At 38.5% G+C, this 14,405-nt stretch overlaps 1 protein-coding gene across 5 annotated transcripts in view; it reads right to left on the reverse strand.

Annotated features, from left to right (window-relative positions):
* The window catches only part of tenm2a (teneurin transmembrane protein 2a), a 312,955-nt gene that overhangs the window by 109,667 nt on the left and 188,883 nt on the right, over positions 1–14,405 (reverse strand). Inside the window, exon 1 of one of the 5 annotated variants that reach the window (XM_082177235.1) lies at positions 1,190–1,397. The exons of 3 other annotated variants lie outside the window; for them this stretch is intronic. In XM_082177235.1, the coding sequence (XP_082033361.1) occupies positions 1,190–1,205 (16 nt within the window). In that variant the 5' untranslated portion in view covers positions 1,206–1,397. Of the gene's footprint in view, positions 1–1,189; positions 1,398–14,405 lie in introns of those variants that run through there. One more of the 5 variants, XM_082177236.1, reaches the window with a different exon arrangement.

The raw sequence follows: 14,405 nt of genomic DNA on the forward strand, positions 1-14,405 counted from the left end.
ATTAAATAACACTTTTTTTAATGAAACCAATATACCCTACTATTCAAAAGTTTTCAGTCTGTAAGATTTTTAAATGTTTTTTTTGTTTTTTATAAGTATTTTATGCTCAGCAAAGCTGCATTTGTTTGATCAAAATACAATAAAACAGAAATACTGTAAAATATTATTACAATGAAAAACTTCTATTTTAATATATTTTAAAATGTAATTTATTCCTGTGATGTCAAAGCTCAGTTTTCAGCATCATTACTCCAGTCTTCAGTGTCACATGATCCTTCAGAAATCATTCTAATATTCTGATTTGCTGCTCAAGAAACAGTTCTTATTATTATCAATGTTGAAAACAGTTGTGCCGCTTAATAGTTTTGTGGAACCCATGATACATTTATTTCAGTTTTCAGAATCAAAATTACAGCTTTTTTAAATAGAAATATTCTATAACATCATGAATGTATTTACTGCCACTTTTGATCAATTTAACGTGTTCTTGCTGAAAAAAACGAATTAACTTTTTTTGTTTTAATGCATTATACTTTTACAAATTATAAGGCAAGGCATTACAAATATGTTCATAATGATGAATCATATTTACAGGCTTAATAGAAAGTGCTTTCAAATATTGCATTTCCAGCTTCATGCATCCTTATAAATCCATTTAAGCATCTAATATTCATAATGTAGTCTAATTTAGATAATGTATTGTCTAATAATGCAAAGAAGTGTGTGCTACATACACAAACAGATAATTGTTCTAAACAAACACAGGTTCATGTAATTGTGAATGCCTGTGCACGCACACATTCATGCAGTCTCTCTCTCTCTCTCTCTCTCTCTCTCTCTCTCTCTCTCACACACACACACACACACAACACAAACACACTGAACAGATGGCTGTGTACATTAGTAGATAGGGTGCTTAATAAATGCACCTGCACACCTGATCTCTCTACAATATATCGAGTCATTCTGAACAGCTTTCAAGTCAGAATAAGAGAGACCATATTTGACCTTGTGAAAGCCAAACGGGGCAAAACTTAATAGTCTCCCACAATTCTACCTCACAAACTCACTCTCCAACCAAGCCCACAATCAATACATTCACAGAGTGGTTCACCAAAATCAATGTTGTGACCATATAGAAATGATCCTATAGTCTGACACCATATATAAGTAAAAACAAGTGTCTTACCTTCTCCGGTCTCCATACTGCAAAAGTCTGCTTTATTTCACCCTTCCATGACAGGAGGACAACATGTCTGTCAGAATGTCTGTCTCATTGATTCATTTACACTAGGAGACACACTTACAGTTTTCACTGTGCTGCTGTCAGTGCCTCACTTCCACAGAGAGTTCAGCTAAGAGTGAGGAGATAAAGGAAACTCTCTCTCTCTCTCTCTCTCTCTCTCTCTCTCTCTCTCTCTCTCTACCTCCTCCTCTCCTCCCTCCCCCTCTCTTGGGTCTAGTTTCTGCATGTTGCTGCCATTAGTACAGGGTCTCTGTAGAGCCGGGTGGACGCTTTTTATCTGCGTTTGGATGGGGCCAGTCACATCACGTCCAGGGGTTTTCAAAGGGACCTTCTCATCCTGCCTGCTCAACATCTTCTTATTTTCACTTTAGGCTAATTCTTCCCGTGCACCTCCATCCATCTCTCTGAGGAGGGAAGTTGTGAAGGCAAACATCACATTCACACTATGTCCTGATGTAGAAGGCACGGCTACGAAAGCACTTAAGAGAGCTGTTCTTTGAACGCTTACGAGGTACAAACACCATACATTAAACAGAGTGCTTTAAATGAGAGCAAGGCCTGAGAAGATGAGACGGACAATAATGTCGTCGATATTCACCACAAAAGCTCTTCAGGTTCATTCCGCCTAGTCTCAGCCTCAGACGGCACACCCACTGACCGCCTGATGCGTACTGAACACAAATTTGAATTCAATTTAATTGGCTGACTTGATCTGCCTGGAAACAGAGTCATATTTACCATGTACCAGTCTGATAAAATGAGTGAACTACTTTTGAACTACTGGATTTGACAAAGTTTGTCAAAGTTAGTGGCAACTAAGATACTGTACATCAAATCATACGCACTTGTAAGTGTTGAAAGAACAGAAATTCTGCTAACTATCCAACACATTTGCTATATTTTGTGGAGACTGCCATACCATTATTGCAATTCTGAAAGTAGTAGTATTTCAACAAGTCTTGTTTTTCCATGCTGCTCTATAATTGTGATTCTTTACTGTCTTTACCTTCGTGAAACCTGAAATTTGATCAGATCCAATGTGATTACTTTGGAGCAAATCATATACATTTCCAAAAATATAAAAACATAAGTGTAACTGGAAATGTAACTGAAACTGATCTATAGTCAAATAGATTGACACAATAATTTACCAGGCTCTACATTCACAGTCAAAAAAACTATATTTCGGATAATAAATTAATGTAGTATCATCTATATCAACTAAAACAAACAAACTTCAAATCTTTTAGACTGTTTATTATGGGATTTGCATATCATGTGACTTGTCACAATATTTGCTACAGACTGCCATACTATTACATAAATTACTGGGGTTTTTTTTGTTTGTTTTTTACACCACGATGGTCTTTTTTTATGGTATCACTTATTTCAGATAAACCCTCCTCTAAACAGCATATAAAAACAAGACAAGCTGTAATTGTTCGCTTATGTCAGTCAGAGACCCTCTTCCTAAGTGGGCGTTTCTTGGCCAGAATAAGCTGCAATGTGGACCAGACCTCTTGCTGTTCAGTCATGCTCTCTACACCACATTCAGCCTCACATTGACTCTGAAGCAAGTCATCCTTACAGAAAAGGAAGTTGTTTTTCAGATCAACTCACATAATGAAATCCAGGGTCTGAGGAGAAAGAGAGCTTTCTCAGCTTCTCGTGCACAAGGGTAGCGGAATGACAGGATCTTGACATCTTTCCAGGGCTTGCCAAACATCTCCCCCATCACTGCATCCTTCATTGTGCGTAAGTGTGTTTGGGCATGCATGTGTGTGTATTGAGGAGGGAGGGGGCACTTAATTGGCATTCCCTTGTGCGAGGCTGGCAGTATAAAACCAGTGGGATGCCTCTACCTTCATTAGGTTGCGCTGATGATCCAGCTGCAAGTTGCAGAACAGGCGTTTTACGCCCCATCTCTTTTGCTCTTTCCCCCTTTTGTTCTCGTTTTCCTTGCATTTAATTTTCCGATGTGCGCCTCAAAGCATACGTATAACTCTATATAAGAGAACAAGAACTCTGCCAGCGGGTGCAGTCAGCCAAAAGTTGCTTCCAGCTAAATCAACAAAGGGACTTATACTGTACACTTCACCGCCTCCTCTTCCCACCTCAGCCCCCTTTGCTCGCATCTTCCGCTCCCTGTGCCAGAATTCCAGCACCCAGCTGGAGGAAACATAGAAAAATGTGTCCAATTATGATACAGCATGCCCAAACTCTGCTAATTAGTGCTAATTCGGTGACAAATGGATTCTTCTTTGAATAGTCCTCCACTCGGGCTCAGCTGTATTCACCACAGCAATATGCAGATTACCTTAAAGTGGCTTATAATGAAACTATGAGCTACATCTCAATACGGAAAAGTCAGTTCAGACCAAACCAGTTTGCGAAAACAGACCCCACTTCCACAGTACAGCCAATGAAAACAAGAAAGACAAGACTAGGAAGAAATCTGAGAGTAACAAGTCAGGAAGACAGGTGGACAAAGAGGAAAAGAGAGTGAGATGAAAGCCATCTGAGGAGTTTTGGGACACTTAAAGCTATGAATAGAATGATCTCCAGATTCCCATCTGCAAAGAGCACAACTAGGTTTCTCTAGTTGGTATTGGATTTAATTGGGAGTGACATATAGCGTTCAGGGCATCACTGGGATGTGTTTCCAGCAAGGCTCTAGTAATAGACTTTCATCTGTCCTGGACCAGTTCATACAAACATGGCTTGTTTCCTCATGTGCTTGGTAACGCATCTGCTCAATGGAGGAAATGGACAGTTCAGCGTTGACAGACAATCCCGCTGTGTGAGTCAGTGGAAGAGTGGATTGGATGGCGGGATGCGCAGATGCTAATTACTGTGTGACACGACGGCAAACACAAATGAAGCTGAAATTGAGCTCACTTGTTTGCGAGCAACTTAATCACAACCCTTCACACACGACTGTGATGACAAAAGCTGTTCCAAGTTAATAAACTGGTTTTAAATGAAATGCTGAGGAAGACACAAACAGGATTTTGAGGTAAACAAGGCCTGTGCAGAACCAGCTGCCAGTGTTGAGGAAGCTACATTAAAAACTGTAGCTTGTTCAGTTAAGCATAATTTGAAGTAATTAAACTAGTCAAGTTTCTGTTTTGAAGTAGTTATCTATCCTTAAAGCTAAAAACAAAAAAAGTAATGACTACACTAATGTTACTTACGGGGTAAAATATGCTTTATAAATAATAATAAATCTATAACTATCCAATCATATGCATCATATCAATTTAGGCAGGTCTGTAATTTTGCTGGCACAAAAACAATGTGTGAGTGCTTTTGAATGAATGAACAATCTCAATTAGGTTGACAGTATCAAAACTGAAGAGAAAAATGTATACTAAATACAAAAAGTAAAATAATGCATTAATTTACTTGTCCAAAACACTGCAGGGACTTGAATCACTAAATCATTGTTCTGTACATTTGTACGAACCGTCTAAAAGAACCCATTCACTGGAATAAATCAGACTGTCTAATGCTACAAATGAGCTTGGTCCATTTAGGAAGAACCAATTCACTAGAATGAATCAGATTTTCTAATACTATATTTGAGAGAGAATAATATAGGACTATCCAAATCATTAGAATGAACCAGACTTTCCAATGCAATATATACAGTAAGATAAGACTATTTAAGATGAACTGATTCACTAGAATGAATCAAACTTTCCAATGCTACACGAGGACCATTTAGGCGAGTGTGTTAGACTATTCCCTCAGTGTGTGGTCGCGCTACACCACTACCTTCACAGAAAAAATTGCGAACAAAGTGTGAAAAAAAAACCTAGTGTTTTGCTCTGAACTAGTGTTTGGAAAAGTTGCAAAGTTATATCACTTTATTTTCACTTTGTTTTTGCTCCTTATATCTCTCTTTCAGTCGGACTGCATCTTTCCTTTCCTGTGCTGATGTAGATCATGTTCAGATTTCTCCATAATCTCTTTCAGTCTCTTTCTCTTTTCCATCAACATTAGTCATGGTAATACTCTAATACTCCTCCTAATGACAGTCAATACTGATAGCATTATGAGGGGAATGGACATAAGAATGGGAGAGGTGGATGTATTCCCATGCGTCTCTTGTTTTGCGTCTCCCTCTCTCTCTCTCTCTCTCTCTCTCTCTCTCTCTCTCTCTGTAGAGGACGCAATCACAATCGGCTAGGAACCAGCTCTGCGCAGAAAGGGAGCCAAGCAGAAAATTGTTTGGGACATTGTGATGAGAAAGAGACTTTTTTTTTTACATTTACATTTTTAATGTCTAAGTTTTGCATTTGATTATAGAATGTTCATAAAATGTGCATCTGGCTCTCTCATTACGCCGGCCGTATGGCCCTGTCCTACCGTCTGCGTCTTTAATCAGGGTGTTTGGAAGCAGAGTCACATCGACTCTGCCAGACACCTCAGCCTCATCTGTGGGGTTCTAATGCACGCCTGTAGGCCGGGATCCGGCAAACACAAACAACCCATGGCCTCTTTTTGAGTTCGGTCACTTTATGGGACTTTGGTGTGAGAGAATGGGTTGCGTGGGAGACAATCAGAGCAGAACAGAGACGTGTTATCTACATACAGACAGACAGACACACATGAACGGCCACCGTATATGTCAGCGCTGTCGTCAGACGCTCCTGTCTCTGGCTGACTGCAGGAAGCGGTTCTGCGCCGAGCTTCGGTCTCTCTGCGGACACGCTGAGAGGAACCATGCCGACACTGACGTTAATTAACCTCGCAGGGCCTCGCGAAAAATTAAAGCACTAATTAATAAAGTAAACAATGCAGGGACACAAAGGGAGACTTTGCAGAGTCCACTAGTGGATGTCTGTACTCAGTTAAGTAACCTAACCTAGACCGTGTTAAAGTTGCGATGAAACTGAAGTAGCAACGGATCTTTTCTTCTGTATTTTAATGTACATTTCAATGATCATTTCAATTTAATTTTCTCTACATTAATGAAAGTAGTGTCACCATAGAAGCACTCAGTGGGGTCTCCCTGCTGAAAAAAATAGAGATTTGCTGGTCTAAGCTGGATTAAACTGGTCTAGCTGGTTTCCCAGTGCGGTCAAGTCTGTGTTACCTGGTTTTGCCAGTCAGCGAGCTGGTCTCCCAGCCTGAACTGCTGACAAGTGCTTAAATACCCTCGAAAACCAGCAAACTAGACCAGTTTGGGAGACCAGCAGCTGCATAGGCTGGTTTAATAATTTTTTTGATCTCTCTCTCTGAATCAGCCTTAAACTTCTTCTTGACCAGATATTTGGTTTATTATTATAGATTTACATTTTTTTAAATACTTGTTATACAAACACGTCTATATACTGGGCCATGCGGAAGATGCCGGTCCGATTCCGGCTCGCACCATATCCCGACATCCCCCACCATCTTCACCTCCTCAGGTTCTCTCAGCCTTCATTTCCCTTTCTCTTTCATCCCATCTGTCCTCTCCTCCATCTGCTTTCCCTTCTCGTTTCCTCTCCGTCTGCTTTTGTCCTCTGTACCGTTTCCTATCCTTGTGAGGTGCAGGCGCCATCGTAGGAACCTGATCAGCACTATATCAGCTCCCTCTCACACCGAGGCACACACTGTGAAAAACGCACACACCGATTCAATGCCTTATTTCAGCACTTCCCCCCTCTCTTTTCCTCACCTTACAAAAAAATACATGCACTGTAGGAAAGGTCACATAATTAGCACACAAGCCAACGCTAAAACACCCTCTTAAAACACACACACACACACACATGCAAAATATAGACTTGACTCTTAGGGTTGCAATGTATCTCTGGATTCGTGATTTTATGTGATTTGAAGACACGGATCCTCATGTTTTGTCTCCCTCAGCACGGAGAGTGATTTTCCCGAACACAGTACAGCTGAGCTAATCTCTCTTGGTTTCCCTTTCTTCAACATTTTCTGCTCTCTCCCTCTCTTGGCTCTTCTTGCTGAGCTTCTTGTTTGTCCTTTACGCGGGTTGAGGGATATTTTGTGCTTACTGACTCACTGCCTTTCTGCTGAGATCTAAGGCAGCGTTTCTGTGCCGCGGTCTCCCGCCGCGAACCGCAGCCCCTCTCATTGTGAACAATTTCCCGACCGTGACTCGCCCAGACTCACATCCATCCATGCCCTGACTCCACAGCTCCACGCTTAATATCTCGCCAGCTGTTTTGATGGCGCGCACCGCCTCTAAAAGAGCTCCATTTTACATACAGTGGATGAATGGGAGTCATTAGCCATGCTAAGCTAATGGAGGAGAACTCATCCTGTCCTCTGCTGCGTTAATAGCCCAGGCGTCTTTTACAGAGAGAGGGCCAGAGTCTCTCTCAGGACCCATACGGCTTAATGAACTATAACCCCCTGTGCCTCAGAAAACACAAAGCTCTTTGGATTAGTGTGCATCTCAGCAGCAATGGAAATTAGCTGGTTTTACGTCAAACTCTTGGTTTCCATACGTCTCCCAGGAAGTGCACATGCGTTGCAGAGTATTTCACTGAAAGGGTACATCATCTGGAAAGTATTGTGTTCTACTTTATAAAACAAATAGTTTTGGCCCTGGATGCTGATCGGTCATTAAGCCATTCCAGCCGTGCTAAAACACACAATATAATAGCCGTTATGAGCGAAATGGCTAGTTATGTATATCACTGTGCAGCACCCATAGAAGCACACAGACTGCTAATCTTATTTTAAGGACTATATCTTAAAGTAGAAGGATGGCACTTAATAAATTATATTTAATACAATCATGATATAGAAACCTTGGACATTAATGCATGTAGATAGTGTAGATAAAGAGCTCTTTTTAAGTGGAAGTCTACAGAGCCCCTAAAGGGAGATGGTGAAGAAAAAAAAAAAACTTTGCGTTCACTCACAAAAGGTTTGCTTCTCCACAGGACACTTTTGCGTTCGCTCTCAAAACTTCTGAATTCTCAAACGGAACGTTTTTCGGGGGAACGCAAAGGTTTTGCGACCATCACCATGTCCCTTTAGAGGCTCCGCAGAAGTCAATGGAAAAGATGCTTACATTTTTTTTATGTTTTTGTGTGGAAACAGTTTAACATATTATGTAAACAAAAATAAAATGTATTGGGTGGTAATCTTTTATGCATCTCATTTGTATCTCAGATAATTTATTATGTAATTTACAACAAGCTTCCTTATAATATAAAGTTCAATAAATGACTGCAAATGATATCTGCTGTATACTATTATATAATTTTTCTATTATTTGTATACTATTATAGTATTTAATGACATTTTGAATTAGGTTTTTTTTAAGGTTTAGTCATTTTAATATGTGCTTTAGTCTTTTTTTCTTTTTTATATTTCTAATTAGCTTCAAATTATTTTTATATCAGCTTTAGTTTCAGTACATCAACTTAGTTTATTTCAGTTACTTTCCAAGACAACATTTCTAATTTTATTTAGAGTGTTTTAAGCTTACGTTTTTCATAATATATATAAAAATTCAGCTTTATTTCAATTAACGAAAAGTTGTTTAATGGTTTCAGCTAACAAAAACACTACTTTGTGGCAAGATGAATTTCTCCAATCCACTGTGAAAACTAGTTTCACCACTTTAATTATAATTAATTCGCTTTCAGGTGTTTACGAGCAGATTGTGACCTTTCCAATATGGTGGATATGCAGATTTTCATCAGCAACAGTTGCTGATGAAAATCACATCTTTAAGATTTAAGAACCATTTTTCATTCCCCAAAGTAACAGTTCTTAAAATAACTTTTTTTTCTTTTCTTTTTTCTTAGTTTGAAGAACATTTAAAATATCTAAATAATCTTTTCCACTCTAAAAAAAACCTTTCATGGAATGGAAAGGTTGAATGGATGTTATTTGTTCTTCATGGAACCATTGATGCCTATAAAAATAAATAAAAAATAAATAAATAAACTTTACTTTTAAGAGTGTAGATAAATAGTTGACAATAGAAAATATAGTTTGACTCTATTCCAAATGGCCTGTGGTCCAGCACTTGCAGAGATGGCTGCTGGGTAATGGAGGACAGAGAGAAGGGATGCTGCTCTAAACGTTCTCATCCTATTTGTGTCCGTGTTGCAAGTCTATAAAGAAGCTGTCACTCTTCATTAGCTTTCATTTGGCTGTGGAAGACCTTCTCTGTCCCTGTCTCTATCATGTCTTCTCTCTCTCTCTCTCTCTCTCTTTCTCTCACTCACTGCAGTACCCATCTGCAAGCTGCAACAGGAATAAGGGATTCCTTAGTAACATAGCTTCTATGTGTCTCTCTCTCTCTTCCTGAAACAGAGAAAATTAAACCAAAAAAGAGACTGAAGAACACAATCAAAGAACTCACAATAAATACTTTCATATCCGGTCCTAAAGTACAGATAAAAACTAAATAAATGTCAATGATGCATTATTACCTTCAGCGAAAAGTGTGTCAGCTTCACCCTAAATGAATTTTAAGAGTCTTCTCGTTCACATGGACTGGTTTCCATCAATGCAAAAGGAGATTTATAGCTTAAAGTCATTGTTAACGGAGAGAGAGTGAGAGAGACGGATATTCATAGAAAGAAAGGCCTGAAGAAAGAGTGGACAGACAGGCAGAGAGAGATTTTGCTCTTTGTCAGACACACTTAAAGGGATTTGGCATCTGGAATGATGAGGTACTCCCATCTCAACCAATGACTGCTCTAAGATACTTAACACACACAAATACGCTCAAGCAAATCTCTGATTCATGCCGTGTGCATTCAAGCTGTGCGTGTATTCAAATATATTTAATATACTTGCTGCATGATGGCCAAAAGGAGGCTGATATGAATTCAAATGAAAATTCATAAAGCAGCTTTATGCTCCTTAGAGGGGCTCTTATTGAAGAACAAACCGCTGAGTGCAGTTATTGTATTATGACTGATCATGTATGAAGTACAAATAATACAATAAACCTTTTGTTCAAAAATACATAAGTAACCTAACCCATACATGCACAAAGGAGACCACAAAAGTTTCTTGTAAAATCTACACTATAATAACCCAATTACTTATTACCAAATTATATTTTCACTTTTACCCAAAGCGACTTACAAGTGAGGAGCAATATGTCACAACAATATTCATAACATACAATGATGCTGCATGATGCAGTGTAGTTCTAGGGCGAATTCCAAATGGCATTTTTACACCCTTGAAGGGCACTTCAGGAAGTGGATGTCCATTGTAGGGGATTTCAAAATGAAAGTGAACAACTGAATCCCGAACGACCCTTCCACAAGTCCGTTAGCGAAGGGAACATGTGATGGTCACTTCAACGACATCATTTAATTGTTTATGGTCATGACAAGTCCTCGCACACGCACACACACACACACACACACACACACACACACACACACACACACACACACACACACACACACACACACACACACACACACACACACACACACACACACACACACACACACACACACACACACACACACACACACACACACACACACACACACACACACACACACACACACACACACACACACTTGGGATGCTCAGTTCTGAATGGAATTTGACCATAGAATGTACATAGTTTTCTTTCAGCTCACCCAAGGATGTTTTAGAAAACTTTAATAAACTGCTAGTGAACAAAAACAATTTCAAGAGCTTCACTGGAATCCAGTTGTACTTGTTATTGTTAAATAAATGTTTTTAGAGCTGCAGCTCAGATATTAGAAAACTCCTTTTGTGTCCTACAACAATCAAAATAAAAAATGAAACTTTTATGAATAAACGATGAGAGAATTCATTTATTTTACCATTTTAAAGTTTAGCCCTGGGTAAAGTGATGGAGTCCCGTGATAACAGCTAAAAACGGTACGCGTGACCTTTAAAAATTTAAAGTGACATTTTGGTGGTGCAGGATAGTCACCATAGTGACGTTTCCATTGAGAGTGTGTTGTACTATCGATATAAAATATATCTTCAAGTCAAGCATAGTGCATCGATATACCTGGAGGAGACAGTCAGCTGACTGAGAAAAAAATATATGTAATTATGCAAGTAACATATTGAGTTATTGCAATAATAACCAACACAGCTTTTATAATTATACTGTACTGTTACTATTGAAAGTATTGTAAGACATGCAAACATAACATAAACAAACACAAAAGGATGAGCACATGCACACAAACAGACAGAAACAAATGCATGCATGCATACAGAAAAGGCATCAACTCCAGCAAATAACACACTCTCCCAAGCGTAATGTATGTATGCGTATGCAATCCAGCGGGTGATTTTTAGTGACATACAGTAAGAGAATTGGATTACTGCCTCTCTCTCTCTCTCTTTCTATCTCTCCTTCTCTTTTGACGAGGATGGCTGGGGAATAATCCCATTAGGGCGATACTATGGGCTGCTGAGCATCCTTTTTCTCCTGCAATTACAAACCACCAGAGACACGCGAGAGCCCATTGCTTTCACAGCTTGTCCCATCCATCATCTGTTTAGTTCTTCAGCGAGGCCCACCGCTTCCAGCTTTGTTTGGGTTAGCACGGCCCTTCTCACTGCGCCATGAGCGAGAATGAGTCTACCTTTATACAATCTATTTGCCATACATGAGTGATTATGTATGCCGAGGAAATGAGGAGACGGGTCGGGATTTTAAACCACACTGAGCTGTTAACACACGAATTGAACTGCAAGCTGAAGTGAATAATCTGTAAAGACTTTCTTCTATCTTATTTTGATACGCAGACATGACTAAAAGTAAGCTTCTCATAAGCTGATTTCACTGAAACGCGTGAACACTAACTCTATGGCACTATCAAAACATTGCTATTTTAAATTCTATTTGACACAGCAACACTGTTCAATGGTGTGAACGGGGGGCGGGGCTATGTGTTTGTCCAATCCATGACAAATGGATACATTGTTTCATCTTTGCAACCTTAGTTATTATTTAGCAGTTATGATTGTGGATATGTGATTATGAATATTAAAGATGAAGTTTAACGTAAAGATTACTTTTAATCTTTAATAAAGATTAGATTAAAAAAATATATAAAAAAAAACTTTTCTTGAGTTTACTAAAATTTCTAAATCAAATGCAGAACATGTTTGGCTCCATTCTAGATATCTGGAACAGTGTTGTTATTGTTAAATGAAACTTCAACTAATTGTTTTTGTTAATTGAAAAAAAAAGAAGAGGTAAATATTACATGAAAAACGTAAACTTAAAAGACTGTCTTTGCAACTAACTGAAGTTGAAAATCTTAAATGACTAAAACTAAAATAAAGCTAAATATAAACATTTTAAATCTATTACAATTAAAATGACAAAAAAAAAAAATATATATATTTTTTTTAATCTAAATAAAAGTCAAAACAATACGGACTATAACTAGTATAAATAATACAAAAAATAAGATAAAAACTATAAATTATAACTGTTTGGTGAAGTGAAATAATATTATGAAAAAAATCTAGAAAACTATTGATAATGAACCTGTTTAATAGATCATCAAAAAATGTACATTTAAATAGTTATTTTCATTTAATTCATTTTCTTAACATTTTCATTAATTTGTTATGCATTTTTGAATGTACATCAACAAATGATCTGCTAAGCACTTTTTTTTTTTGGATTACTTATTAATTAAAGCACTTTTAAAATGTTCCCATGAGCATAATTTGCATTATTGCAAGATACTAAAATTAAACAAAAACAAAAGAAACCATGCAATTACCAGGTCCAACTTAGAGCACCAGCATGTGAAGTCGCGCACAATATAAGTCAAGATGAAATTGACATGACATAATTCGACAGAAACGTTGTCGTTAACGAACACTCTTAAGCACTCACGCACACATACAAACACATCGACGGTGTGTGTGAGAGCTGGGTGACATTGAGAGGTGCAAGACTGCAGTGCTGATGAGATGAGACGTGATATGCCCTCACCAGCGGTGGCACTTTAATTAAAACCCCCAGCCACATCTACACCACATCGTTATAGAGAGAAGAGATAGAGACAACAATAATGCTGGGAAGAAATGGCGAGAGGCACCGTATTCCCTCTCTCTAATCAGGCAGACTAGGACGAGGTCATTGTGTTCGCAGTCCACATGAGTTTGAGGATGGCATGCACTTCCTGTTCTCATAGAGACAGCAGGGCTGATCCAGGTAATCGACGGCTGGTTGCATGGCTTGTTAGGCTGGCGAAGATGCCGATGTTTGACGACACCTGCTTGAGGTAGTTTTTGTATCATTATTAAAAGACCAGGTTGAAAAGATGGCGCCGTGGACTTGTGTTTAGCTGTGGTGCTCACGTTTAAGGGGTCAAAAAGTTTGAACATCTTCTCTGCAACTGTGTCATTACATGCTGTTTGGCGATACCATTGCTATCGTCCTTGCATGGAAACCAGCACACGTGTCCCGCAGGAGACGTGGGGGGACTCAGCGGACTGCCGCACCCCATGTGTCTGTCGTGTATTTTGGGGAGAAATTCAAATTCAATCACGGCGACAATGTCCGTCAAATTCTCCCAGTCCCCTTGCTAAATCCCACCACATCCTAAAAACCCACATTCTGGAGGAAAAAATGAAGTTGACGAGAGTAGAGGGAGTGCTGAAGGGAACGAGAATAACTTCCACTCAGTTAAAGTCTGGATGGGTAAAAACTCCCTTCAGATTACAGAAATAAGGAAAAGCTCCCTATTTGTTTATGAACCTCAATAAAATGACACATAGCTAATGTTGTTTCTTCTTGAAAGCTCCCAAGTGACTTCATCTCAGTCTGAAATATTACAGTTTACACTTACTGAGAATCACAATATTTGATATGTGTAGACAATATTTAAATATTTAAATGTCTCTGTTGGTTTCACATTCATGTTCAACAGCACATAATGAGTGGGATGAAAAAAGCGACACGTTTATATATTATTACTTTACAATAAGGTAATGAGTTAACCCAATATTTTGTGTTGACTACTTTTAGAGCATTTATTAATCTTGGTTAATGTTGTAAATATGTACGTAAAATGACGTCATTACTTTATACGTTAACATTATTTTATGCATTATGAACAAACATGATCAACAATATTAATAATTGTGGGTGTTTGTTAACATCAGTTAATAGTGAACAACTATTTTATATATT

The sequence above is a fragment of the Leuciscus leuciscus genome, assembly GCF_965113295.1.
Source record: "Leuciscus leuciscus genome assembly, chromosome: 8".
Classification (NCBI taxonomy): Eukaryota; Metazoa; Chordata; class Actinopteri; order Cypriniformes; family Leuciscidae; genus Leuciscus; species Leuciscus leuciscus.